This window comes from Phascolarctos cinereus, unplaced genomic scaffold (assembly GCF_003287225.1).
Source record: "Phascolarctos cinereus isolate Bilbo 61053 unplaced genomic scaffold, phaCin_HiC Scaffold_5;HRSCAF=322, whole genome shotgun sequence".
Taxonomy (NCBI): domain Eukaryota; kingdom Metazoa; phylum Chordata; class Mammalia; order Diprotodontia; family Phascolarctidae; genus Phascolarctos; species Phascolarctos cinereus.
Window position 1 is genome coordinate 211,139,922 of NW_027555958.1, and position 26,063 is coordinate 211,165,984.

The following is a 26,063-nucleotide window of genomic DNA, read 5'->3' on the forward strand; positions in this document are numbered from 1 at the left end:
ATTGGCTTTAATTGTTCCTTAAATGTTTCTTATATTGTACATCTATCAGGTCCTGGGGATTTTTTCTTAGGGAGACCATTTATGGTGTCAAGATACTATTAGGAGACACCATGTTTTCTAGAGCTAAGGCCCAACAAGCTTGACATAACAACAATCCTTTGCACTCACCCTTTGGAACTAATGGTCTCTGAGCTCAGGCAAGCACCAACAGGCCCAGACATGAAGCCCTGCTAGACAACATTGCCTTGATATTGCTACTGTGCTTCATTGGTGCTGTTGTACCTCACTACTGTTGCTACGCTACACTGACTCTTTGTGTAGCCACAAGCATATAAATTAAGGTTCATCCTCACTGCTTCGGGCCCCCCCCCAACTAGGGGTGATGTCCTGGCACATGTGTCTAATCTGCCTCCTTGCTTGCAAACCGTTTCCCTCACTTTGAAATTAAATTTCTGTTTGACTCCTCTCCTCTCCTCTCTCTAACGTGCTCTATTTGGCTCTGACCATCCACAGGTTAGAGGCCGGTTTGGTACAGTTGACAATGGCTTGTTTAATTTCTTCTTCTAACACAGGATTACTTATGTATTCTATTTTTTCTTCTGTTAATCTGGGCAATTTATATTTTGGTAAATATTCATCAATTTCACTTGGCTTGTCAGTTTTACTGGCATATACTTAGGCAAAATAGCTCCTAATAATTGCTTTAATTTTATCTCCTTTTGGTGGTCCATTCACTTTTTTCATTTTTGAGACTGATAATTTGGTTTTCTTCTTTTTAAAAAATCAAATTAACTAATAGTTTATCTATTTTCCCCAAAAAAATCCAGCTTTTAGTTTTATTTATTAGTTCGATCATTTTTTTAACTTTTAATTTTATTAATCTCTCCTCTAATTTTCAAGATTTCCATTTTGGCATTAACTGGTGATTTAAAACTTGTTCTTCTTCTAGGTTTTTGAGTTGCATGCTCAGTTCATTGATCTGCTCTTTCCCTCTTTTATTGATGTAAGTGTTTAGAGATAAAAAAAAAATTTCCCCCTAAATACTGCTCTGGCTGCCCCTTATTTTATGATTAAATTTATCTAGCTCTGAGAGGGAAAAGTTGAGGTCCCCACTAGTGTGGTTTTAGTGTGATCTATTTCCTCTTGTAATTCTTGGTTGTAATCCTACTTGTTTTACCTTCTAGAACATCATATTCCAAGGCCTTTGCTCCTTTGATGTAGTAGCTAAGTCTTGTGTGATCCTGACTGTGGCTCCACAATATTTGAATGGTTTCTTTCTGGCTACTTTAAGTATTTTCTTTTTGACCTGGGAGCCCTAGAATTTGGCAATAACATTCCTAAGAGTTTTCATTTGGGGATCGATTTCAGGTGGTGAACAGTGGATTCTTGCAATTTCTATTTAACCCTCTGGTTCTAGGATATTGGAGTTTTCCTTTATAATTTCTTGAACTATAATGTCTAAGCTCTTTTTTTTTAATCATGGATTTTAGGTAGTCCAATAATTCTTGAATTACCTTTCCTCAATCTATTTCCAGATTTTTTTCCCAGTGAGATATTTTGAATTTTCCTCCATTTTCCCATTCTTTTGACTTTATTTGATTGTTTCTTATTGTATCATGGAGTCATTAGCTTCCACTTGCTCAATCCTAATTTTTAAAGAATGAATATCTTCAGTGAGCTTTTGTACCTCTTTTTCATTTCACTAATTCTACTTTTCAAAGTTATTGTCTTCAGTATTTTATTGTGCTTCTTTCACCAAGCTGTTATAGTTTAATAATTTCTTTTCTTTACCTAATTTTTTTCTCTACCACTCTTAACTTGATTTTGAAAATGATTTTTTCAATTCTTTCAGGAATTCATGTTGTGTTTGTGTCCAATTCACACTTTTCTTTGAGGCTTTGCTAGTAGATGTTTTGACTTCATTGTCTTCTGAGTTTGTGTCTTGATCTTCCTTTTTACCATTGTAACTTTTTATGGTCAGTTTCTTTTTTGTTGTTGTTTGCTGATTCCCCCCCCCCATTTCTTTCTTTTTTTTTTTTTAAGGCAATTGGGGTTAAGTGACTTGCCCAGGGTCATACAGCTAGTAAGTGTGTCAAGCGTTTGGTCTGAGGCCGGATTTGAACTCAGGTACTCCTGATTTCAGGGCCGGTGCTCTATCCATTGTGCCACCTAGCTGCCCCTTCCCTCCCTATTTCTTGCTTTTGAACTTTATGTTAAAGTTGGGCTCTGTTCCTAGCATTTGGACAGGTTAAGGAGTAGAGAGGCACTGATTAGAGCTTCAGGGTTTTTTTGCACTGCTGCTTTCAGAGCTAGTTCTGGGGGTCTGGAAGTTTTCAGTGCTTCCAAGTTGGTAATCTGGGGAGATGTGTGGTCACTGCTTCTCCTTGGTCTGCACTCTGGTACTTATCCAAGAAGCACCTCTGAACCCTTGGGATTGAAATTAATATAGCTCCTCAGGGTCCCTGCTCCTTTAGAATTAAGTGGTACTGCTCCTCAGGGTCCTGCTCCCTCTTAAAGGAAAGCACTTCTCTCTACCCTTGAACTATGACTCAGAACAGAGTATAGACAATGGAGTTGCTAAACAGTATCTGATCCTGTGTCAGTGCTGTCACAGGGGTCCCCTATAATCTTTCTAACCAGTTGCCAGAATCTCTTACCATCTCTGTCTTGAGAACTTCAAAGCTACTGCTGCTGCTGCTTTTATCACCATCTAGTCCCACCTCTGTGGCTGCACCTATGTGGGCTTGGGCCAACCTCTACCCCCATGTCACAGATTACTTTTTCTGCTAAGTGTTTTGGGCTGGAAGAATATCTCTTCCTGACTTTTTGTTGGCTCTGTCACTCCAGAATTCACAATTTGAAGCATTATTTTAAAGTTGTTTGGAGGGAAAAGATGGGGAGGGCTCAGCTAAGTTCTTCCTCTACTCTGTCATCGAGGCTTCTCTCCCTCAGGTGAATCTAATCTAAATAATGAAACTAGCTTCCACAGACATAGCCTAGAAGGCAGGGTTATACTGAGGATACAATCACCAAAATGGTCATCATAAATTCTCATAGGAGGTCAAAGGGATACAGTCACAGTATTAATTATACTGTTAAGCACAATGTCAATGAACCAATGTTAACCTTTCTGTGGTTCAGTTTTCTCATCTTTAAAGAGGGGGATAGACTAGACCAATCGCTCTCATGCTTTTCCACAGTGGTAGAACCCTTCAGTTTAAATAAAACTTTGACAGAATGCTTGTGGTAAAATCCTCTAAAATTATTTTAATATCTACTAATACCACAAGGTTCATCTGAAAAATAGGGTGCTTCAGGGTTCCTTGTAGCACAATTTGAAAAACACTGGACTTGATGATGTTCATAGTAATTCATAAAACAGACAAAAATTAAAATGGCTTTGTCCAGCAACCAATGTTGAGCTGAAACCTGAGGAATACAAGTATATTAATATTAACTTTCTCCCTGAAAATGAAATCAGAAGAAATAAAGTGCATGCAAGAATGACTCACATGTTCTCTTCAAAAAAGGCAAATAAAATACTTGATTACTTTTCCACTTACACAGCCTCTACCTTAGTTGAAGCTGTCATCATCACAATAGCTGTCTAATTTAGGTGCCTGCCTCTACTCCCCCCACCCTTCAATTCACCTTCCACAGCAATGCTAAACTGATATTCCTAAAACATAGATCTGACCATGTTATCTGATTTTTCAAAGATCTTTTATGCTTCCCTTTTACTCCTATGATAAAATTCAAAATCTTCAACCAATTATTTTGAAGCCCTTAACAATTCAGTCCGCTCTTCCCTTTCTTGTCTTATTTCATATTTTTTTCCTTTTCATATACTTTGGCCTGATAGATATTCCTGAATGTATTCAACATTCCATTTCTTGCTCCATGCCTTTGCATAAGTGATTGTCCCATATCTGAAATGCACTTCCTTCTTGCCTTTCTCCCAGAGTACCTAACTTCCTTAAAAGCACAGTTTAGGACCCACTTATATGAGACCTTTCTTGATCTCTCCCCTTCACACCCAGTTGCTGGCACTCTCACCCTCCTAAAATTATTTTATATTACTTTGAATATACTTTGCAATTACTTGTCTATGTGAATGTTTTTTTCCTTCAATAGAATGGAAACTCCTTAAGGTTGGGGACTGCTTTGTTTTTGTCTTTATATGCCCAGTGGCAAGCATAGTGCTTGCACATAACAGGTGTTTAATTGTTTTCATTATGTGCTCAAAGGCAACATGAAACAAATATATATATATATATATATATATATATATATATATATATATATATATAAGGTACTGTATTTACTCCATTCTCCACTAAGGAGCCTCTTTTGGCCACATACATCATCTTAGGTTCAGTCTCAGGAGAATCTAGCCATCTAGAAGAGGGTATCAAACTCCTTTTTCTCACAATCTTTGGCTCCTTACGTTCCCCACCAGGCACCCCAGGAAAAAAATTGCCTAAGGCTTAAGTATTGGCTCATGTCTATGGTCTCCCTATGGTGGGGAGAAGAAAGGTTAAACTATGGATCATGTATGAAACAAGTCTTTATTACTTGCCCACAAACAGAATTGTTTAACAACAATGAGGTGAGCTAAGCTCCATTTTGCCAGTTAAGACCAGGTTGTTGGCCACATGTATTACCTGGTTTCCACCTGACCCTAGGAGCCCAATTGGACAGGAATAGCTGCCTCATCCTTAGAGAGAGAGTATAATGCCCACTCAAAACAAAATTGTATTACCAACTCCAGTGTACAGATTGGCAATGGACCAAATACACTGCATGATAGTGCATCAAAAAAGAATCTGCTAATAACACTAGCAGGAAATAGTTTTTAAAAAGAAACAAAACCTAATAGGAGTGTTTGTACTTCAATATCTAATGCTTCCCTTTTCAAAAAACCAGGCTTGTGACCAGAACTGAAAAAAATTTGGGAATTAGCAAAATGAATTTAGTCTATGCATAAAATGTCTAGAGATAGGCTGGTTCATTAGAACGACAAAATTATGCCACCAATTGAATAAAGTCATATTAGGATGAACAACCAAATAGTTATAAAATACTCAGCCATTAAATATCATTTCTAAATTAAAATATTAGGTTGTTCCCCTCTACCCTAGATTTTTGAGATTAGATATCTGCAATAAGAGAGGATGTATGTATGATGTGGAGGGTGTGGAGATAATTGCTTTACAAAATTGCATGTGCTCAATGAAATGACACTTTAGGGCTGTCTGGGGACCCACTGCACAAGTTGATGCTAAGACACTATCCAGGAGTCCAAGAGAGTATACCTTATTTAGAAATAGAAGAGAAATGGCAACATTTTGTTTGATAAAGATCTGAGGTTTTCAGTGGACTGCAAACTCATATTATAAGTCAACAGTGTGATACAGCTGCCAAGAAAACAAAAGCAGATTTTAGGTTGCATTAAAAATGATGTAGCTTTCAGGCATAAGGAATGGATAGTTCTGGGGTACTCTGCTCATCAGACCACACATTAGTAGTACTGTGTTCAGATCTGAGTTCCACATTTTAGGAAGGATGTTCTTGATTCCGTGACTATGCCTACAACAGTTGCAGCACTTAACAAACTACTCAGTCAACTAGCATTTATTAAATACCTACTATGTGCCAGGTATTGTGCTAAGCACTGAAGATACAAAGAAAGACAAAGTTGATTTCCGGGAACTCACAGTCTAATGGGGATACAACCTGCAAACTACACACAAAAAAGATAACCTACAGGGGGCAGCTAGGTAGCTCAGTAGATAAAGCTCCTGCCTTGGAGTCAGGAGGACCTGAGTTCAAATGCAGTCTCAGACACTGCACACTTACTAGCTGTGTGACCTTGGGCAAGTCACTTAACCCCAACTGCCTCATCAAAAAGCAAAAAAAAACATACAGTATGATTATAATGTAATATTATTGTGCTATTAGAAATGTCAAGTAGGATGGTTTCAAAAAAACCTGGAAAGACATACATGAACTGATGCAAAATGAAGTAAACAGAACCAGGAGAACACTGTACACAATAACAGCAAGGTTATTTGATGAAGAACTGTGAATGCCTTAGCTACTCTGAGCAATACAGTGATCCAAGCAAATCCCAAAGGACTAATGATGAAGCACACTACCTACCTCCAGAGAAAGAACTGATATTGTTTGAATAGACTGAAGCATGCTATTTTTCCCTTTCTTTCATTCTTTTTCTTTTATTTGAATATTTTTATACAAAATTACTAATATGGAAATGTTTTACGTGATTGCACATGTATAACCTATATCTTATTGCTTACCATCTCAGGAAGAAGGGAGAGCAGAAAGGGGGGGATAGAATTTGGAACTCAAAACTTTTTCTTAAAAGTTTAAAAATTGTTTTAACATGTAATTGGGGGGAAAATAAGATATACATTTTTAAAAGATACAAGATAAACTGGGGTAGTCTTAGAAGATATAAAGCTTAAGAAAGACTTCTTGCAGAAAGTGACACTTTAGCTAAGACTTGAAGGAAGCCAAGGAAGGTAGGAAAGAGAGCATTCCAGGAATAGGAGACAGTCAGTAAAAAACAAACAAAAACAACAACAACAACAACAACAACAAAAACACAGTCAAGGTCTGGAGATGAAGGAATAGTATAATAAAGTACACAGAAGAAAATAGAAGATTGGAAAGGTATGAAGAGCCAGGTTATTAAAAGGCCTTAAAAGCCCAACAGAAAGTTTTGTATTTGATCCTGTAAATAATAGGGAACCACTGAAGTTTATTGAGTATTTTTATTAAATTATTGAACCATGTGTAGTGCAGCATTGGAGTTTCATTGCGTGACTTTAAGGAGGCAGAACTGACATCTCTAGCATTTCTCTTGTTCAAGGAAGACTTCATTTTCTCCCAGAAGGGAATATAGAAGGTTGGAGCCAGAAGCTTGGCCACTCTGCTCTCCTCAGACAGAAGGGAGTACTGGGCTCTACCTAATCCCTTAAATGTTATCAGTCTAGGGCAAGATTTCTTAAACATTTTGCATTGGAAGGAAGCCTTCAGCACTTCTTACACTGTGGGTCGGGGGACCTCATATAGGCTCATGACCCACAGTTTAAGAAGCACTGTGAAGGGCATGTGATTTTCAGGTTCAAATTAAATTCCTGATCACTATTCATCATTGGGGAAGCAAGACCTCAAGCTCTATATCTAAGGTTTGACTCCTTTCCCACCAAATAACCAGTTCCACAATAAGACATATATAGAAAGTAGCCAACAAACAAAAATGAAAAATACCCCCTTCAAAAAAAACAAACCAACCCTATTTACCCAAGTTGATTACAAAACAGAAATCAAAGGAAATATACACAGGAGAATATATACCAAATAATACAGAGTAAAGGAGCTCTTCCATTGGGAGCTAGGTAACAGCTCAACCCAAAGGGAAGTTTCACATGTCTCTACTGTAGCAAGTTGGGGATAGGGACATGATAAAGACTGCCAGCTCCTCTCTCGTTGGCTTCTTTCCAGAGTCTTTTCCTTTAGCATCTTTCATTCTCTCTCTTGAAGCTAGAAGCCAGAAATCAAAGATAAGACAGTAGAACTCAAAGAAGACTTGTGGAGATCAAAAGCCTGGAGCTCTCCTTTCTCTTGTTCTTACCAATTCTTCCCCTCCCCTCATGTAGTCACAGGGCACTGATCTCTACCAATGAGAGGAGAGTCACATACCAAATGGACTTTTGGACTCAGGTTACACATGCTTCAGTTTAAAAGTTAAAAAATAAAGGGCAGCTAGATGGCACACTGGATAGAGCACTGGCCCTTAAGTCAGGAGGACCTGAGTTCAAATATAACCTCAGATCAACCACTTGACACTTACTAGCTGTGTGACCCTGGGCAAGTCACTTAACCTCAATTGCCTTAAAACACACACACACACACACACACACACACACACATAAATGAAAGTTAAAAAATAATCTAGGACCAATTTAGAACACAGAATCATAAATTTGGAGCTGGAAGTTATCTTAGAGATTATTAAGTCTATCTCCCACATCTTATAGATGAGGAAACTGAGGCCCAACCAGGTTAAGTGACTTGCATATTGTCATATAATTTATAAGTGTCTGATGTAGGATTCAAACTAAGAACCTCCTCACTTGAAGTCCAATCCCTTATAGCATACCACATGGTCTTCAATATTTTTCTACCCATTAAACTAATCAGATGAAATTTTATTTTTAGGAATAATTCATTTCCAAAGAACTTTTAAAAACATTCTTTTTCAGTAATATCATTCATAATTTTAAAAAAGGGAAACCATATCGAACCAAAGTCTGTACTGCAAGTAGAGAATAGTTTTAAAAACAAAGGCAATTGAGTATATTTAATAGCAGTCTATCATATCTATTCATAAGAACAGAAAGTATTCAGTGAATATAAAAATATGAAGTATTCATACTAATTCAAACTACAAGTCTAGATTTAACTAGTCTGGGCAAGATAACTTTTAAGCATTTTAAAATTACGCTTATTCTATCTTTGAAGTACATATTTGGACACTTTTAGTTTGGAAGGAAAGTTGTTGATTATTCGATAGTTTTGTTAACCTTAATTTATGTTTGAGTTCAATTATTTTGCTATGATGTCCCAAAGACCTCAGTTCAAAAAATTTAAATATTTCTCACTTCTTAGTTAATCTTATCAGTATTTTAAAATGCTACCCGAAGAGTAATTTAAGGTCAAAAGGACTGTTGAAGAGTGGGAAAAAACAGACAATATAAGCTATCTGGTCACCCAGCCTGATTATTCCATCTCTTTAAAATGACAAATTTGTGAGCATAAACTTTAAAATCTGTAGTGGTTGGTTTCTCTCATTAGACAAGGTATTTTTCGCTCATATAATTTTGTTTTTAGTTTCCATTTTTAACTACATAAAACTTCTGTCATTGTTTGATTCATATGAAATATTCTCTCTGCCCAAAGAGATTGTAAAAATGAATAAATAATTCACTTTCAAAGCTCCAAGCCCTCAGCCAGAGATAATGTTTGGGCAAAATATTACAATTTTAAATTTCTCTTCCTTCCCTGCTGTTCTCCAGTTGTTTCTCTCTGCTATGCTCAAACAATGATACACGGTTTAGCAATGCTTTTAAGGAGACTTTCTGTAAACCTAGGGGAAAGATCTCAGGCTTTCATACTCTTCGGAAAAGGAGAGAGGGAGGAAAAGGGGAGAAAGGGATGAGCAATCCCCAAGAGTTTCCCCTTGGGTCAACACTGTGCATAAGGGGATAGGGGTAGTGCTTTCCAGGGAGACAGAAGCCACCTTGACACTCTCTGAGCTCACTGCTACCTTGGATTTGGAATTTGACACTGATGACCTCATGTCTACAGCCCCTTCGCAATTTTCATGGCAGGGGCACATGTCTCTTCAGTTTCCCCTCCTGGGCTCTAGAGGGCTTCTCTTTTCCCCAAAACCCCTTAGGATGACAAACAGATCTAATGATATCAGCCTCTTCTTCCTGTCCAAAGGTTACAGCAAAACTCCGTAGAAGTCAAAGAGGAGTAGGAAGATGAGAAATATCCTTTTTCTCCCCTCTTCCCCACCATCTCCCCCTTCCAATCAAGCATTTGGTTTGTAGCCTCCTGATCTCTTTAGCAATGCCTTCCTCTTCCACACACACAGTGTTGACCCAAGATGGGGAGTGTTTATTTCCTTCTCCCCTTTTCATCCACCTCCCCTTTTCTGGAGAAGATGGGTTTAGGGAAAATCTGTTTCTTAAGAGAACTGCTTAGCATGGCTAAGGCAAAAATAATGGGTTAATTCTAACAAGATAAAAGTCAGTAAGGATAAATGTAAATTCCTGCAACTAATATTTTTTTTTTAAATCATTCCCATTATAACCAGAGCACTTTCCCAAAACTTCGGCATCTGCCAATTTTTCCCCCTGGGTTTTGTTTCAGAGGAAAGGGAGTGGGGCTAGAAAAGAAAATCATGCCCAAGGTGAGGAATAGCTTGACTCACAAAAAAAAAAGTGGGAATGAGTAAAAGTAACTGACAGCCTTGACTACTCATCAGCTAGCTACCACTACTACAATAATAGTAATTATCATTTATTTATATAGCACTTTAAAGTTTACAATTCATTTTATGTATATTGTCTAATTTAAGTCTTGCAACAACCTTGTAAGAGAGGTATTACTGGTATTATTATCTCTATTTTACCAGTGAGGAAAATGAGGCCCAGAGAAATTGAGTCCCTTGTCCATTATCAGAAGGTGTCAGAAGTAGGATATGAATTCAGGTGTTCCTGACTCTGAATCCAAACTTTTATCCTCTGCACCATACTGCCTCTCCTGAAAAATCATATGGTTTCCAAATTGGTAATCCAGCAAATCACACATCATATGTATATCTGATAAGCAGGCCATTACATTTTCAACTAAATCCTTATAATAAAAAACAAGCATAACTCCAAAGAAGAAATATAAGTAGACACCCTCATTCCACTGCTTTGCAGAGGTGGAAGGTCCAAAAGTGATGTACATTTCAGACTTTTTTCAACATATTGTTCAGTTTTACTGATTTTGTCTTTTCCTCTTTTTCTTTTTTTCCCCCACAATTATTATATTTTTAATTTATGGAATAAAACAAGCATTTCTATAACATAGTATGATAAAAAATGATTGCATATGAAATTGTTGAGCTATTATGTACAATTGCTGTTCTTTCTAAATATATAATGAAGTTATCATGTAAATTTCTTTTTTTTTCTTCCCTCTCCCCCCACCTTAGAGATAGCTACCATTAGACACAAATAGATATATATATATATAAAATTATTCTTTACATAATTCCATTTCTCTCTGGATGCAGATAGCATCTTTCTTCATATTTCCTTTATAGTTAATTCGGATATTTATAATAGTCAAAATGACTTATTTGCTATGTTGTTCTTAAAACAATATTACTGTTGCTATATACAATATTCTCTTGGTTCTGCTCATTTCGCTCTTTATTATTTCGTGCCAGTCTTTAAATGTTTTTCTAAGATCACTGAGCTCATCATTTCTTCTAGCACAGTAGAATTCCATCACAATCAAATACCACAACTTGTTCAGCCATTCCCCAATTGATGGCCATCCCTGCAATTTCCAGTTCTTTGCCACCACAAAGAGAGGTGCTATGCTATAAACATTTTAGAATATATAGGTTATATTCCTTTTTCCCTAATCATCCTTGGATATAAACCTAGTAGTGGTATTGCTGGGTCAAAGGGTATAGACAGTTTAATAACTCTTTGGGCACAATTCCAGACTGGTCTCCAAAACAGCTGGATCAGTTCACAATTTCACCAACAATGAATTAGGGGCCCATCCTCTTCCTTTTCAAAAATATTAATTGTTATATGGGATGGCTGTGGGAGGAGAAAGGGGGAGACATATTGAGACAAATTCTACTGACATATGAAAGAAATCAGTAAAAAAATCGTTTAAAAAAGAAAAATGTGGTTGGTTCTTCCTTAAGACTTCTTTCACCACTAAAATCCTACTTGAAGGCTTCATTTTAACATAGAGGGAATTCTTGAGTTCTCCCAGGCTATAGTAGCAGAGTGAACGTCTCAGGTCTTGCACTTAGATTCCAGTGGAGAGAGGATGGCTGCATGAGGAGTCATTCCTCTGAGGACCATCCTGGCTAAATTCAGAAGGCTTGGGAACAGACTGTACCAGGATGGTGAATTTTTCTGACACAACTCTTGAGGACTATCTACCAGTCTTAGAGGGGTTGGAGTCTGCATAGGTGAAAGAAGTACCCACACAACTGAAACAATGTTCTCTTGAAGTGCTGAAGTAGTGCTGATTTTTTTAAAATATACTATTCCTTGTCATTCAGCTACCTTCTGTGACCCTAAATAGTATAGAGCAGAAAGTCAACGGAAATCTCTGCTGTGTCAGCCTAGAGAGCAGTGCAGTAATGTTGAATAATTATCTCAAATTGACTTTTCCCTACCCATTTTTCCAGAAGTAATTTGGAATATCTCATTACTGGACACAGCATTCTTTCAAGAGCACTGATAAAGAGTCTTTGGACATTTTAGTTACAGTGTAAATAGAATTCAGAGGACCCCTTCTCCGTAGATTTGTTTGGTCTCAACAGGGTACACAAAACATTTCTGCAGGTAAACAGAACTGAGGCAAACAAAGAGCGGATCTTCATTACAGTAAAATGATTAACATCAACGTGCAAAAGAAGAAAAAAAGTTGGGGGAGGTCGAGAAGGGAGATTCTTCCCCTCCTAAAAGCTAATATCCATTGTGTCCAAGAACAGAAATTCGGACGTTAATGGACTTAAACACTGCTAACCCCCTAGTTATCCATCCATCCATCAGTGTAGTATCCTCCAGGGATAGAAGTATTTGCACTCTACCTTAACTATGCAATAGACATAATTTATCTTTTGTATCTATCTCCACAAAAGGAACTCTGACAAGTAAAAGGCAAAAAGAAACAAACCCACACTTTAGCCTGAAATACCCTGGCAACCAAGCTGAATGTTTGGTTTGTTTTGTTAGGGCTTCTCCACCTCCCCCCTCCCCCATTTCACTCTTGTGTTTAGACACCGCCATACTTTCCACTTTCTCGGATGTTGCTGGTCAGAGCTACTCGGTGTTTGGAAAGAAGGTGTCTTGTTATGACTTTCTCTAGAGAGCAAGCTACCCCTCGGGGGACTTGGGCAAAGCCTATCTCAGCTGAAGTTTCCACTACCTTTTCGGCAGCCCTTCCCAGTTCCTTGCCAGTTTCCACTCCCAGCCAGGTCTCGCTTTCTTTTTCCTCTCTCTCCACACCCCAACCCGGGAAGAGGAATCCTAGCTTCCTGGGTTCCTCCCCAACAACGCCTCTTAAGGCATGGGGGAGTGGGGGGGGCAATGGGAGAGGGGGTAGAGAGAGAATGAGCAACCTCGCTCTGAGCATGCGCGAAGCATCGCGCATGCTCGGGCGTCTGGGCAGGTTTGCTGATGGCGAGGAGTAGGTTCTCCCGCTCTCGCCGCCGCAGCTGGAGCAGCCCCTGAACATCTCTGTTCACGTTCCCGAGGTATTAATAAAGTTATCGTTAAACATTTTTTTCAAAAAAAGTAAGCCAGCCGGTCTAGGCGGGCGCTCGAGGCGGCGGCGGCAGTGGTTGCGCCGCGACCGCGACTGAAAGGAGCTGGTCTCGCTGGGGCGGGTGAGTCCGCAGCCGCTGGGTGAGGGAGCGGGGGGCGGCCCTTTTCTCCGTGGGGGTTGCTTCCTCCACTGGGGCCTCCTCCCCTGACGGGCTTTCCCGCATTCCCCGGGCTTTGCAGTTCTCGCGGGGTTCTGGGGAAGGGGCCAATCTTCGAGGGGAGGGAAGCCGAGGTGGCGGCGGGGTGGCGACAGGGGCTCAGCCCCCGCCCCCCGAGACCCCCCAGGGCGCCCGGGCAGGGGGTCCGGCCCTTGGAGCTGCAGGCGCCGCGGTCCCGCCCCCGAACCCCGCGCCCTGCGCTGCCTAGCAGCCGGGCTTCTGGCGTCTAGGTGCCTGCCTGGTCCCACCTGCGGCGGCTCCAGCATCCAGTGCCCTCTGGGCGGGGGCTGCCCGCCGCGGCTTTCGGTCCTACCCCCCCCCCGTCCTGCGGTGTCACCCGGAAAGCAGCGAGCACTCCCGGCGTCTTTAATGGGGAAAAGGCTCCCCTGCCCCGGCTTCCTCCTCTCCCTCGCTCGCCCACCCTCCGAGGGCTTTGGAGCCCAGAGAATATGAGTGAGGTTCTGAGGCCGGCCGGCCTTCCCTCGGGACCCGGGGTGTGAAAAATCCTGCCCCGGGGGCGGTGCGTGGGCCGCAGGCTGGCGGGGGACTGCGGTGCTCTCCCTTCACTTCCCTAGGACGGCGGAACTGAGGGGGAACAAAGATTAAATGTAAATGCTTAGCAAAGTTTCATCAGCGTACCAGTCTTGTACCACCCGAGGACTGCGGCTTCTCCGTTTAGTAGAGCTCCCAGCCATGTTCTGGTCAGTTGGTAAAGGTGGCTGTGGAGGATGGTTTTAAGATCAGTCTGTACCCCAAAACAGGCCTGTGGCTTTATGGATGCCGGCAACGTTTATTCCTTAGAAGTATTTTGACACCTTCCCCAACTATAAATCTGTCTGCATTCATAAGGACAATGCCTGAGTTGGGGCAGCCTAGCCTAATGCTAAGTGTAGTGCTAGAAATCAGGCAATCTGTGGCACCTCAGGTAGATGATCTGCCTTTCTTTACTAATTTACTGATCTGTAAAATGGGAATATCCTGAACTTTCTTAACGTTTGTAAAGATTAATAAACTTGATTATGTAAATAATTGTCACTGTCAACCTAGGAACTTTAGTTATTCCATATTCAGTTATTTTGACATACCATTTTATATACAGTATTCAACATTGAAGACAACAAATATTGTTACTCCACACAGGTATGAGAAAGTAATTTTCCTAAAGCAGAGGGCTGACCATGATAGTGCTTTATTCAGACTTCAGGGACTATTACCTCCAATATCAAATTATACCCTCCTCTGGAATTTAAAGCCTTTCTCAACATGGGTCCAACCTGTCTTTTTAGCTATATTATATAATAATCTCTATGGTCCAGCTAAACTGACCTTTCCTCTCTGGTACTTTCAAGTGCTCTTCTCACCTCTCCCTCTTTGGATCCTATTTCCTTCAAAGCTTAGCTTAAACACCAACTTCTACTTGAGTCCTTTCCTGATTTGACACACACATATACACCTGCTACTGCCTTTCCTCCTCTCTCAAAAAAAGAAATTACCCTGTATTTATTTTGTATGTTCTTATACAAGTACATATTTTCTTCCCTTATAGAGTGTAAGCTCCTTGAGAGCAGAAACTGTTTCATTTTTGGGTTTGTTCTAGCATTGCTTCTAGCACATAGGTGCTTTTAGATACGCTTGTTGATTGATTACTACTTCATTTAGAATTGTAAGTCCCTACCATTTGGAAAGAATGGTATTAGTGTTAGGGATGCAAAGATAAAAACAGTCTCTACTTTACAATCATATATGGAATAAGACATGTACAAAAAGTAGAATGTAATATCAGCTAATGAAGGATAGAGATGGAGTACTGTATTGCAGAAAGGAGACATCTCTTTCAATTAGGGGGTTTGGGAAAGCTTAATGGAGGAAGTAGCATCTAGGCTGGATCTCTAAGGAAGAGAAGTCTCTGTAGGTCAATGCAAAGTAAAAAAAAAAGCAGAACAAGAAAAAGAGGGTATACTAAGATCATATACGGAAAGAGAAAAAATGACTGAGAATGTTTGGACAAAGAATACCGATAAAGACTTAGGAGTGACAGAACAATTCCCTTGATTCTTTATCATTGAAAGTGAAGTTTAGTTGATTACATTGATAGTCGAATTGTTTTTAATAAAGTAGTTAGTTTTGGGTTTTTGTTGTTTTTAGGACTGTCAACAAGTAGGGATGTGGAGAAAGTATTTTCTGGACTTGGGACTCTTGTGAAAATATGGGGGCAGGAAGGAGAATGTAACGTGAGATTAGGGAACAATTTAGTAGTTCATTTGGCTAGAAGGTAATATATGTGAAAAGGGATTGAATGAAAGGAAAAGTAGATCATAGATAGATTGTAGGGGACCTAAAGCCCTAGGCTAAGGTGTATGTACTTTATCCCCTAGTCTAGACAGTGAAAAGCAGCTGGGTGGTGCAGTAGATGGAGAGCTGGGCCAGGATCAGGAAGACCTCAATTCAAATTACACCTCAGATGCTTTCTAGTTATGTAAACTTGAGCAAGTCACTTAACCTGTTTCCCTCAAATGTGAAATGGAGATAACAATAGTACTTACCTCCTAGGGTTGTTGTGAAGTTCAAATGAGATAATATTTACAAGGAGCTTAGCACAGTGCTTGGCACATAACAGGCGCTATGCTATGTAAGTGCTAGCTATTATTATTAGTGAGTAAGGAAGTGGAGTGGAAACAGTAGGGAAGATAACTTGGAGAAGAGACCTAGAGACAATGAGAAAAAGTAAAGAGTCGGGGAAACTGTAATAATGATCCAAGATGAGAGTGGTAAAATTTGGCAGCTATTTAGATGTGGGAAGTGGGGGGGGGAGGAAGTGCTAAAGAGGACTTAGATTTCAAACCTGAGCAACAGCTAAAAAAAGTGGGAAAGCATAGGAGAGAGGGAAGGTTTTTTTGAAAAGAAGTTGTTAAATTTAGTTTAATTTATCATTTAAAGTGGATTTGCCAATATAAAATCCAGCTGAGAGAGATAGCCATCTAGAAGTTAAAGATATGGAACTGGAGTCCAGAAGACAGATTAAGTCTTACCATATAGTTTTAGGCATCATTTGAAAGATAATAATTAACCCCATGAGAGTAGATGATATCACTAAGTTGGAAAAGATCTCTAAGACAAAGATCTAGGAGACACCTCTGTTTAGAGTGATGGGAAGCGAATGATGACTCAGCAAGGACTAAGAGCAGTCATGTAGAAGGAGAACCAGAAGAGCAGTGTCAGGGAAGCCAAAGGAAGAGAGTGTATCTATGAGGGTCTGATTGACACCCAGAAATTGCAGAGGGGTCAAGGAGAATGAAGATTGAGAAAAGGATATGACTTTAGCAATTGAGAACATAGGTAACCCTTAAAAGATTAATTTGTGTTAAGTGGTGGCATCAGAAATCCAGCTGGGGTGAGGTAGTGAGAAGTAAGTATAAAGGTAGAAACTCTATTATAGGAGTTTGCTAGGAAAGTGTGTATAAGCCCAATCGATTGAAAAGATGATAGGGTCAAGTCAAGTTTTTAAAGAGTAGGAGATCCCCAGATGTGTTTGTAAGAAGACAGTAGAGTAAAAGACAATGAACTATCAGCTAAGCTCCCAGAAAAACAAAATGGAACGGGATAAAAAAGTCTAAGTGGAGGAAGACATTGGCAGTGAGAGGAATGGAAAATGATGGTACACTAAAATGAAAAAAAGTTATCTTAACTGGGTCTTCATTGTTGCTTTCTTTCCTTGCTTGCTTGATATGGGACTCACTGTCATACCCAACAAAATGGCTGTTCCAGAAGTTCTCTTCAAGTCCCAACATAACCACAATCCCTCTGTCTCTTAGCAGATGGCCATATCTTCTACTTTACAAAAGAAATCTGCCTCACCTCCCCTTCTCTACATGACAAAATCTCTCCACATTATCTGTTCATCAGTACAGGAATGGAGCTATTCAAAAGTGAAATGGTTCACCTCAGGATGTAGTAGTTTCCTTCTCACTATAAATCTTCACAGAAGGACTTGAGGCTAGCAAAGACAGGTGATATTTGAGAGGAGATTCCTGTTCCTGTACTCTTTGGATTAGATGGCCTTTTAGGTTCATTCTGACTCTGAGATTCTGTAAACTATACTTGCAAAACTTGTGAAGGGAAGAAAGTAAAGCAAGAGGAGAGGTGATGGATTGAAAGGTGAGGATAAAAAAGTAGGTTTAGGAATGAGGCAGAGGGAAATGGAAGGACAGGAAATAGTGATCAGAGAGGAGGATTTTGTAGTTCAAGATACGGTGGGGACAGTTTGGGATGTTGGTGAGATTGTCAACCTTCTTGTAATCTGAGGTAGAGTGTTGATATAAACCATGTGAGTTGAAGAGGTTAATGAACTGGGAACCCAAAGAGTTAAAGAGATTATCAGGGTGTTTACTGAAGCCCATAAATATGAGGGCAGAGTGAAGGTGGAAAAGAAAACTGTGAAGTAGGTACTGAAATACTTAGGAAAGGAGGAGGAACAACCTGGAAGAACCTATGTTACAGCAACAAGGATCTGGGCCAAGTAGCTGGATAGAATGAGCCTGAAATCAGGAGAGACTGCTTAGTGATAAAAGTAGAGGGAGGATCTGAAAGGGGGCAGTAAGGGACAAGGAGTATTCTTTTTCCTCTTCCTGGCCTTGGTTTAGTGTTCTGAGGCATGAAAGGAACAAATAACATTGTAGAGGGTGGTCAGGGGAAAAATGTGAGAGACAAAGACCTTTGTTGAAGAGAAATCTGTTAAGAATTGGTGGGGTTAGAGAAGAAGTAGTTTCCAGAGGCTCAATGGAAGAGAGAGGGCAGAGGACAATAGGGACTGGGAATGAGGTGGGGTAGGATTGGATGAGGGTGCAGGGAGATAGGATCATAGATTTAGAGCTAGAAGGGACCTGAGAGATCATTTACTCCCACCTCTTCATTTTATAGATAATGAAATTGAGACTCAGAGATGATTTATCGAAAGATTACACAAATGTTAATTAGGAAAGCCCAGATTCAACCCAGGTCCTTTGACACCAGATTTAGTGTTCTTTTGAATAAGATCTCAGAAATTAAAATGTTCCTAATATATTCATGTGGTATGTATTCAGTGTCATATGTACAAAGCACTGTACTAGGCCCTGGGGATATAATTACAAAAAAAATTTGTCCTTGCTCTCAGGGAGCTTACCTTGGGGTGGGGGGAGGCACTAGGAAATAGAACCAAAGGTAAGTAGTGCTGAGGATGTTCGTGCTAGAATAGAACAGAGAGTATTTTTGAGATATGTTGTAAAGGTAGGGAAAGAAGGTAGATATGACAGGAGTCTACAAGTGATTGGTAATGTGAAGTGAGAGTGAGGAATGTAGAATGACATCTAGGTTATGAGCCTGGGTGACTGAGAGGATGGTGGTACCCTCAGCAGTAATAGGGAAGTTGGGAAGAGGAAGGTTTGAGGGGAAAGATAATGAGTTCAGTTTTCAATACATTGAGTTTAAAATGTCTAGAAGACATCCAGTTCAAGATGTCTAATAGTCAGTTGGAATTAGAAGATTAGAGATTGGAACAGAGGTTAGGGCTAGGCAAGTAGATCTGAGAATCATCTGCATAGAGATAATAGTTGAAATCATGGGAGCTGATGAGATTACCAAGTAAAATATAGTAAAAGAAAAAAATGAGTTGAAAGGGACTTGAACTGGGATAGTTCAGGATGAGTAGAGAAAAAGGGACAGATGTGGGAGTTGTTGGGTTAGAATTGAAATTACTTGGCAATTTAATGTGTTAGGTTCCATTTAAAGTGTAAGTGCTTGGTTGGCTTCTATTATAAGTCTCTTAAGTCTTACTTTTCTGACCCAGTTGTTTGGCTTTTTTTCTTCCTGTATCTCAGGCTTGGAGCAGTGATATTTGAGTTCAATTCTGCTGACATTTATTTAGCACCAACCACTGTATTAGGTGCTGGGGAGACAAAGACAAACAATGAAACAATCCCTGTCCTCAAAGAGCCTTCATTCTACTGGGGAGATACAACGTATACACAAGTAAGTAAATGCAAAGTATATATAAAATAATCTAAAGTAATTTCAAGAGAAATAGAGTTTCTAACTTGGGGCCAGGAATCAGGAAAAGTTTATGTAGAAAGTGGTGCTTCAACTGTGCTTTGAAAAAAGTTAAGGATTAAAGGAGATTACAGTAAAGAAGCACACTCCATGAATGGTGATCCCCATTTCAGTGGGAAAACTTCTAACATGCCAAAGTGATTTAGAGGTTGTAAATCTGAGAGATTATTATAAATGTATGGAGTGTATTAAATGTAAAATTAAGTTGCTCTCTAGCATAATTTCTGTGTTTAAAGAATATCTGAATTAAAACAGTGGATTTTTAAATATCTGTGATTATTATTGCAAAATATCCGTGCCTAAAAGTCTTTAGGAATTCTTCTATTTCCATAAAATCAGACCTCACTAAAGTTCTGCTCATGTCTTACATGGTTTCATAGTGGCTATTCCAGTAGAGTGAAAGTTCTGGACACTGATAGTATCATAGATGTTGAGCTAGAAAGGTTGGAAGTTACAGGTCTTCTAGTTTCATCCTTTTATGTTACAGATGAAAATACTGAAGTATAAAGAGTTAATGATTTACCAAGCTGAAAAAGATTCAGGGATAGGCTAGAAAGACTATATATCTTTTGTCTAAGGACCATCCTAGTTATATTTCAACAGGCTCCATGATCATTTTGGCCTTATGGTGAAGAATTTTTCAGAAATAGCACCCCACCCTCACCCCTACAGGCCTGTTAAATTGTAGAAGGATTATAATCTGCGTGGGTGAAGGGAATATTCATACCAGTGAAATTACAGGTCCTCAGTGTGGTGAACTGAGCTACCTGAGGCATCCATCCTGTGTTTCTGCTACTCAGAACTTTAGCCACTTCATATATTCATCAACTTTATTGAGAATTTGCAACAGGCCTAATAGATACTGTGGAGAATATTTCTTAAATACTTGAAGTATTGGTGATTTTGTTTTTATATGAATTCCTTCTGCTTACACAAATCATACCCTTACATACCCTTCCTGTAACACAGTAAAATTGGTTTTTGAGGGATTTTGTGACTGAAAAATTCATTATGCTGTGGCTGTTCTGATGATCAGTTTCTCCATCTAGACTGTTCCAGGATGACCAGTATACAGTTTGTCACCTGAGTCTTTTTGAAACTTTTGCAGTTTGGTGTGAGGTATTCCAGGGTATGGGTATTAAGGAAGAAATAGCACCTCTGGTATGAGGGCTTGCTGAGGACTTTTCAAGGCTGCTTATCTACCTTGGGTGTCCACCTGGCACTCATTTCTCCCCTGTGGTTCCAAGAAGCCACACCCCAGTAAACTGTCTTGAGAGAGAGACTAAACCAGCTTGAGGGTAACTGACAGACCATAAACCACTTGGTGAATTAAGGGAGTGTCTATCCCAAGAGTGTGAAGACTTCCCCTGATGGTATAGGTGGATGAGAACAGTTTGTTCCAAGGGCCGTGAAGGTGGCTAAAGCAGGTGCTATGGAGCACTCGGAGCTTGGTATGGCATTGAAGACACCAAGGTCAATTTACCGCATCCCAGGCCTTTGCCAGTAGTCCTGACTTCTGTCTTGCCACAGGACCAAAATGACTTAGGAAGAGTGAGTGCTGCTGATGACTTTGTGAGGCTTAAATCCGGTTCATGCATAAATCAAGACATCACCATGATGTCATTGGTCACCTTCGAAAAGGAAGGACGAACAACAAGGCATGCCAGAGCTTGACCTGTGAGAATTTAGTATTACTTTCATCCCAAAATTAAATATTAAAGGAGGAGCTAGGCTATTGACTCATCCATTAAGTCATGTACTGATTGCTATTTTATTCCAGTTGTTGGGTTTTATAATATTATGCAGTCCTCTTTCTGTCTATATCTCTGTAGAATATATATTTTATATATTCATTTTCTGTATTTTCAAAACCTTTTTAGCTGCCATTTCCTGTCCATGATCAGCTTTCAGTTCTGTTAAACAAGCATTATTAAACACTATTTGAACAAGGATGACATGCAAATTAGGAATTTTCATATTTTACTTTCCTGTTGCCTACAGATGTAACTGTAGCTTCCTTATCGTTAAAAGAAACTTTCACTTGATCCTGTTATAATCTCAAACTGTCATCAAATACATGTACCTCTTTTCCCATCCATAGCAATCTCTTAGGAAAAAAAATAAACTCCATTCCCTTCCTTCCCATTCACTTTTCATCCCTTTGCAAACTGGTTTATGACTTCACCATTTGACTGCTCTAATAATACCAAATGACTCCTTACTTTCTAAATCAGATAGTCTTTTTTCTTACCTTAACCTTCTTAACATTTATGCATCCTTTTATACTCTTAATCACCCCATCCTCCAGTATACTCTTGCTTCCCTGGGTTTTTTTTTGAGGCCCCCTGCTCCTGGTTTTCCTCTGACTGCTTCTCAGCCATCTTTGCTGGCTCATCATCTGTGTTTACCCATGATACTTGGTTATACTATAGGAAAATGCCCTGGGTCCTTTTCACTAACAAAGAAGATATAAAGAGAGGTCTTGTCACCTGAGTTCACTTATCTTTTCTTTGTAGATGTTATTGGTAGATGAATCTACTGGTTCAGCCCTCTCTTCTCTGGGATTGAGTTCTACATCATAAGCTGCTTGTTGGTATTTACATCTGAATATCCCCTGGTTTTATACAAGACATGTACAAAATGGAGCCTGTTTTCTTTTCCCCCTTTCCCACCCCTATTCTGAACTTCCATTTTCTTTTAAGGGCACACCATTCTTCTAGTCACTCAAGTTTGCAATCCTAAAGTCATCTTCAACTCTTTCTTCCTCAGCCCCTTATAATCCACTCACTGCCCAGTCGTTTTGAGTCTGCAACATCTCTTCATCCATCCCCTCCTTTCTACACGAGCAGTGATAACTTAATTCAGGTCTTCATGCCTCTCTCTTGGACTGTAATAGTCTCCAGATAGGTGTCCCTGCCCCAGTACCTCCCCTGTCCAGTCTTTCATCCACATAGCTACCAAAGTGAGAGTCTTAAAGCATAGGTTTGGCCATATCATTTCACTTAGAACCTCATTGTTTTTAGAATGAAACATAAACTTTTTTGGTATGTAAAATCTCTCACAATCTTTAACCTGCTTTTCCAGATTGATTTCATGTTACTCTACTTTGTGCATTTTATATTCTAGCCAAATTGGGCTACTTGGCATTCCCTGAACTTGGCATTCTATCTCCCTGCCTTTGCACAGGCTATGCATGTGCACACCCAGGACTGGAGTGTTCTTCCCTTCTCTCTCTTAGAATCCTTACCTCCCTTGAAGGCTCAGCTGATCTTCCTGCAAAAGATCCTTTACTTATCTCCTAATTGTTAACACTCCACTCCGAACTCATTTGCTTGATATTTATTTTATATACTAATCTGTTATGAGCTGTAGTTCCTAGAGGGCATGGAGTTCTTTGCATTATCTGAATTGTCATTTCAGTGTGTTTAACGGAATTGGCACTTAATAAATACTTACTCAATTGAATTCATAAGGTATTATGAACTCTGTTCTCTTTGTATTCTATTATCTGTCATCTGCTATGAAAGTTGCCTCACTTGTCATTTAAGGTCTTACACATATTATCTACATACATGGGGAGAGTGTGTGTGTGTGTGTGTGTGTGTGTGTGTGTGTGTGTGTGTGTGTGTGTGTGTGTGTATTCATATATCCACACATTGATGTGGTGGACTTTATGCCTTTTTAAAATCAAATTTTATTTTTTTTAAATATTTTTTTCTCCCTCCCATCTCCTCCCGCACTGGAAAAAAAAAAAGAAAGGAAAAGCAAAACTCTTGTTAAGATATGCATAGTTCTTTTAACACTGATTGCTTCACCAAAATGCAAAAAAAAAAATGCATAGTCAAGCAAAACAAATTCACATATTGACCATGTCTAAAAATAATGTGTCTCATTCTGCACATTTAGTCCCATCACCTCTCTATGAGAAAGTTTATAGCATGCTTCATCCTAAGTGCTCTGGAATTCTGGAATCACTGCATTAATCAAAGTTCTTAAATGTTTCATAATTGTTTACTTTTTTTTTAAACAATTTTTAATAGTATAAATTGTTTTCTTGGTTCTGCTCACTTCATTCCATATCAGTTTATACAAGTCTCCTGAGATTCTCTGAAATCATCTCCTTAATTATTTCTTGTGGCATAATAGTATACTAGTACATAAAGCCAGGGTGCTATATAAATTCTAATGTCCCCTCTCTGTGTATTTTATTTGTTCTTTCTCTATACTTATGATAAAAACTATTCTCTTTTATGTATACTTGCATACTATTTTGAGCATATATGAGGCTTTGAGTGTCTGTGGAAATATTTTAAAAGTTATTAATTTTTAAAATTACTATATGATGTGGGTAAAAATAATTATATAGAGTTTTCTTGGTTACTGTATTACTGAAGTGGACTTTTGTTATATTAAATGTATTCAGTCCCTCAAATAACTTCAGAACCTTAAGATGAAATATAATTTATTATATTGAATTAGCAAAGTGGGGGGGAAAGTGCTTTGAATTCATTGTGGAAATTAGGGGGTTGTTGTCTGCTTTGTATCTCCATTCCTTTTAAGTTCTGGAATCATTTATTTTATTGAGCAGTTTTATAAGTTGGTAAAGTTTTTCTAGTGGTGGTTATTTGAATATTTGATTAGGGAAGAGGGAATTAAAGAGTCACTTTAGCTTTGTAGAAAGACAAAGGAAACTAAAGCATTGAGATTTCTTCTTTTCCTTGCCAATTATGCAAATAGTACACAATTAGGTTATACAGAGTAATCATTACTTGCATGGCCTAGAACTGGAGAAGGCACTTGGAGTGGATTATTCTTTGTAGAAAATTCATTTCATTGAAACTAAACTGGCAAAGAAGTATTATTAATACCTAATCCCCAGCAGATGGATATAATTTTATTTTATAGAACCTTTCTTGGTGGTGATATTCATTCTAATGGAATTTCAGCAGCATTGATTTTAGGATTTTCAAAAATGACTTTCATTCCCTGTTCTTGTTGCCAGTATCTCAAAATATGGCCTAAAAATTTGATTTCATAGAAAAACTGAGTAGAAGTAGGTTCTACATTATGGTGTTGCGTGATAAAGCTAAGTAATATTTTTGTGTCAGTAAATGTTGATAAACAAGTTAGAGTTATTTTCCTTTGTGGACTTTTTAGTAACTTTTTCTGACTTCATGATGACCATAATTTTTTTATTACAGATTTGGGAGAAGAAATCTAAGTATCTGAAATTAGTGTTGATACAAAAATTTATCTTCAACTCAGAATGTTGGAAGAGGATGTGGAAGTGGCCATCAAGGTGGTGGTTGTTGGGAATGGAGCTGTTGGGAAATCAAGTATGATTCAACGATATTGCAAAGGCATTTTTACAAAAGACTACAAGAAAACAATTGGAGTTGATTTTTTGGAGAGACAAATCCAGTATGTACTTTTTTTTTCACCCTTTCGGTTTTGGATATCCTTATGAAGAGGCAGTATGATGTGGGAACATTGAATTTGAAGTTGGAACATGTCTGAGTTAGAACTTCTGGCCCTTAATAGCTGTGTGGTCATGGGCAAATAACAGTCTGAATTTCTTTATCTGTAAAATAGAGGTGATGTCTATGATACCTACCTTACTAGGCAGTTGTAAGAATAAAATGAGATAATTTATGTTGGTGTTTTATAACTTTAAAGTGCTGTGTATATAGGTCAGTTATTACTGTAACACTAATTTCACAAACATGTTCAGGGGCAGGTTTCCTATGGCAGTGGTTGAGTAATGGCACATGAGGCATTTGTTGATGCTATACTATTTATTATCTGTATGCGCCTCTTCTCTATTTCTGCTACTTCTTTCCTTATTCTTTTTTTCTCTTCCCTTTTTTCCCCTCTCACTTTCCTTCCTTTCCTTTCTTTTTTCTTTTCCCCTACCAGCAGCATACTCACTGATGACACTTGACTTACTTTAGTTAATTTTTGGCTCTCAGAAAAATGAATTTATAACTTGTATAAAGAAGTTTTACCTGCACCGACATAGGATGTCCTTTTGTTGGCAGAGAACACATTGATGTTAAAGATTTGGTAGTAAAAAACAGATTTGGAGAGGATTAAAAACTTGTTGGTTAAGAGAATAGTTAATTTAATTAAGGATTGAATTTAAAGAGAAGACAAGATAGCACTTTGACAAGATAACACTTTTTGTTGATCCTACCCAGTTTTGAGTAGGGCAGCAAGGAAAGGGGTGGAGATACCATGTGAATAAAGGAGCCTGTTTCCCTTCCTGGGTGTCCCCAAGAGTTTGTATCGACCAGCTGGTTATAGCTAATCATATAGAAATCCAGTCAACATTTAAATACCTGTTATGTATAAGGAACCATAGTAGGCAATAGGCATAATAAGAAACAGTTCAAGTCTTCAGGGAGCATGCAATCGAATAGAGTGACAGAGTATATATTATAGTAATTTGTGTTCAAGATGGGGTGTGATAAGTATACAGGAAAGATCTAAACAGAGTTCTGTGAGAAGTTCAAGAAGGGAAAAGTCACTTCTAGCTGGGATTATCAGAGAAACCTTTGTGGAGGAGGACAGCACATTAATTGGGCCTTAAAGTAAGAAGAAAATATGAGTAGAGATGTCGAAGGAGTATTTTCAGGCTTATCGATGCAAAAGAATG

At 38.8% G+C, this 26,063-nt stretch overlaps 1 protein-coding gene and 1 long non-coding RNA gene across 3 annotated transcripts in view; one reads left to right on the top strand and one right to left on the bottom strand.

Annotated features, from left to right (window-relative positions):
- Positions 1 to 12,898, bottom strand: part of LOC144457578 (uncharacterized) — a 67,211-nt gene extending 54,313 nt beyond the window's left edge. Inside the window, exon 1 of the long non-coding RNA XR_013487002.1 lies at positions 12,769 to 12,898. This is a non-coding gene — a long non-coding RNA (uncharacterized LOC144457578). The remainder of the gene's footprint in view (positions 1 to 12,768) is intronic.
- An 83-nt stretch (positions 12,899 to 12,981) lies between these two features.
- RAB23 (RAB23, member RAS oncogene family) overlaps positions 12,982 to 26,063 on the top strand; it is a 41,060-nt gene continuing 27,978 nt past the window's right edge. The window contains exons 1-3 of one of the 2 annotated variants that reach the window (XM_021000501.2): positions 12,982 to 13,096; positions 19,180 to 19,330; positions 24,610 to 24,829. In XM_021000501.2, coding sequence (XP_020856160.1) covers positions 24,675 to 24,829 — 155 coding nt within the window. In that variant the 5' untranslated portion in view covers positions 12,982 to 13,096; positions 19,180 to 19,330; positions 24,610 to 24,674. Of the gene's footprint in view, positions 13,097 to 13,119; positions 13,229 to 19,179; positions 19,331 to 24,609; positions 24,830 to 26,063 lie in introns of those variants that run through there. The other variant, XM_078155304.1, reaches the window with a different exon arrangement.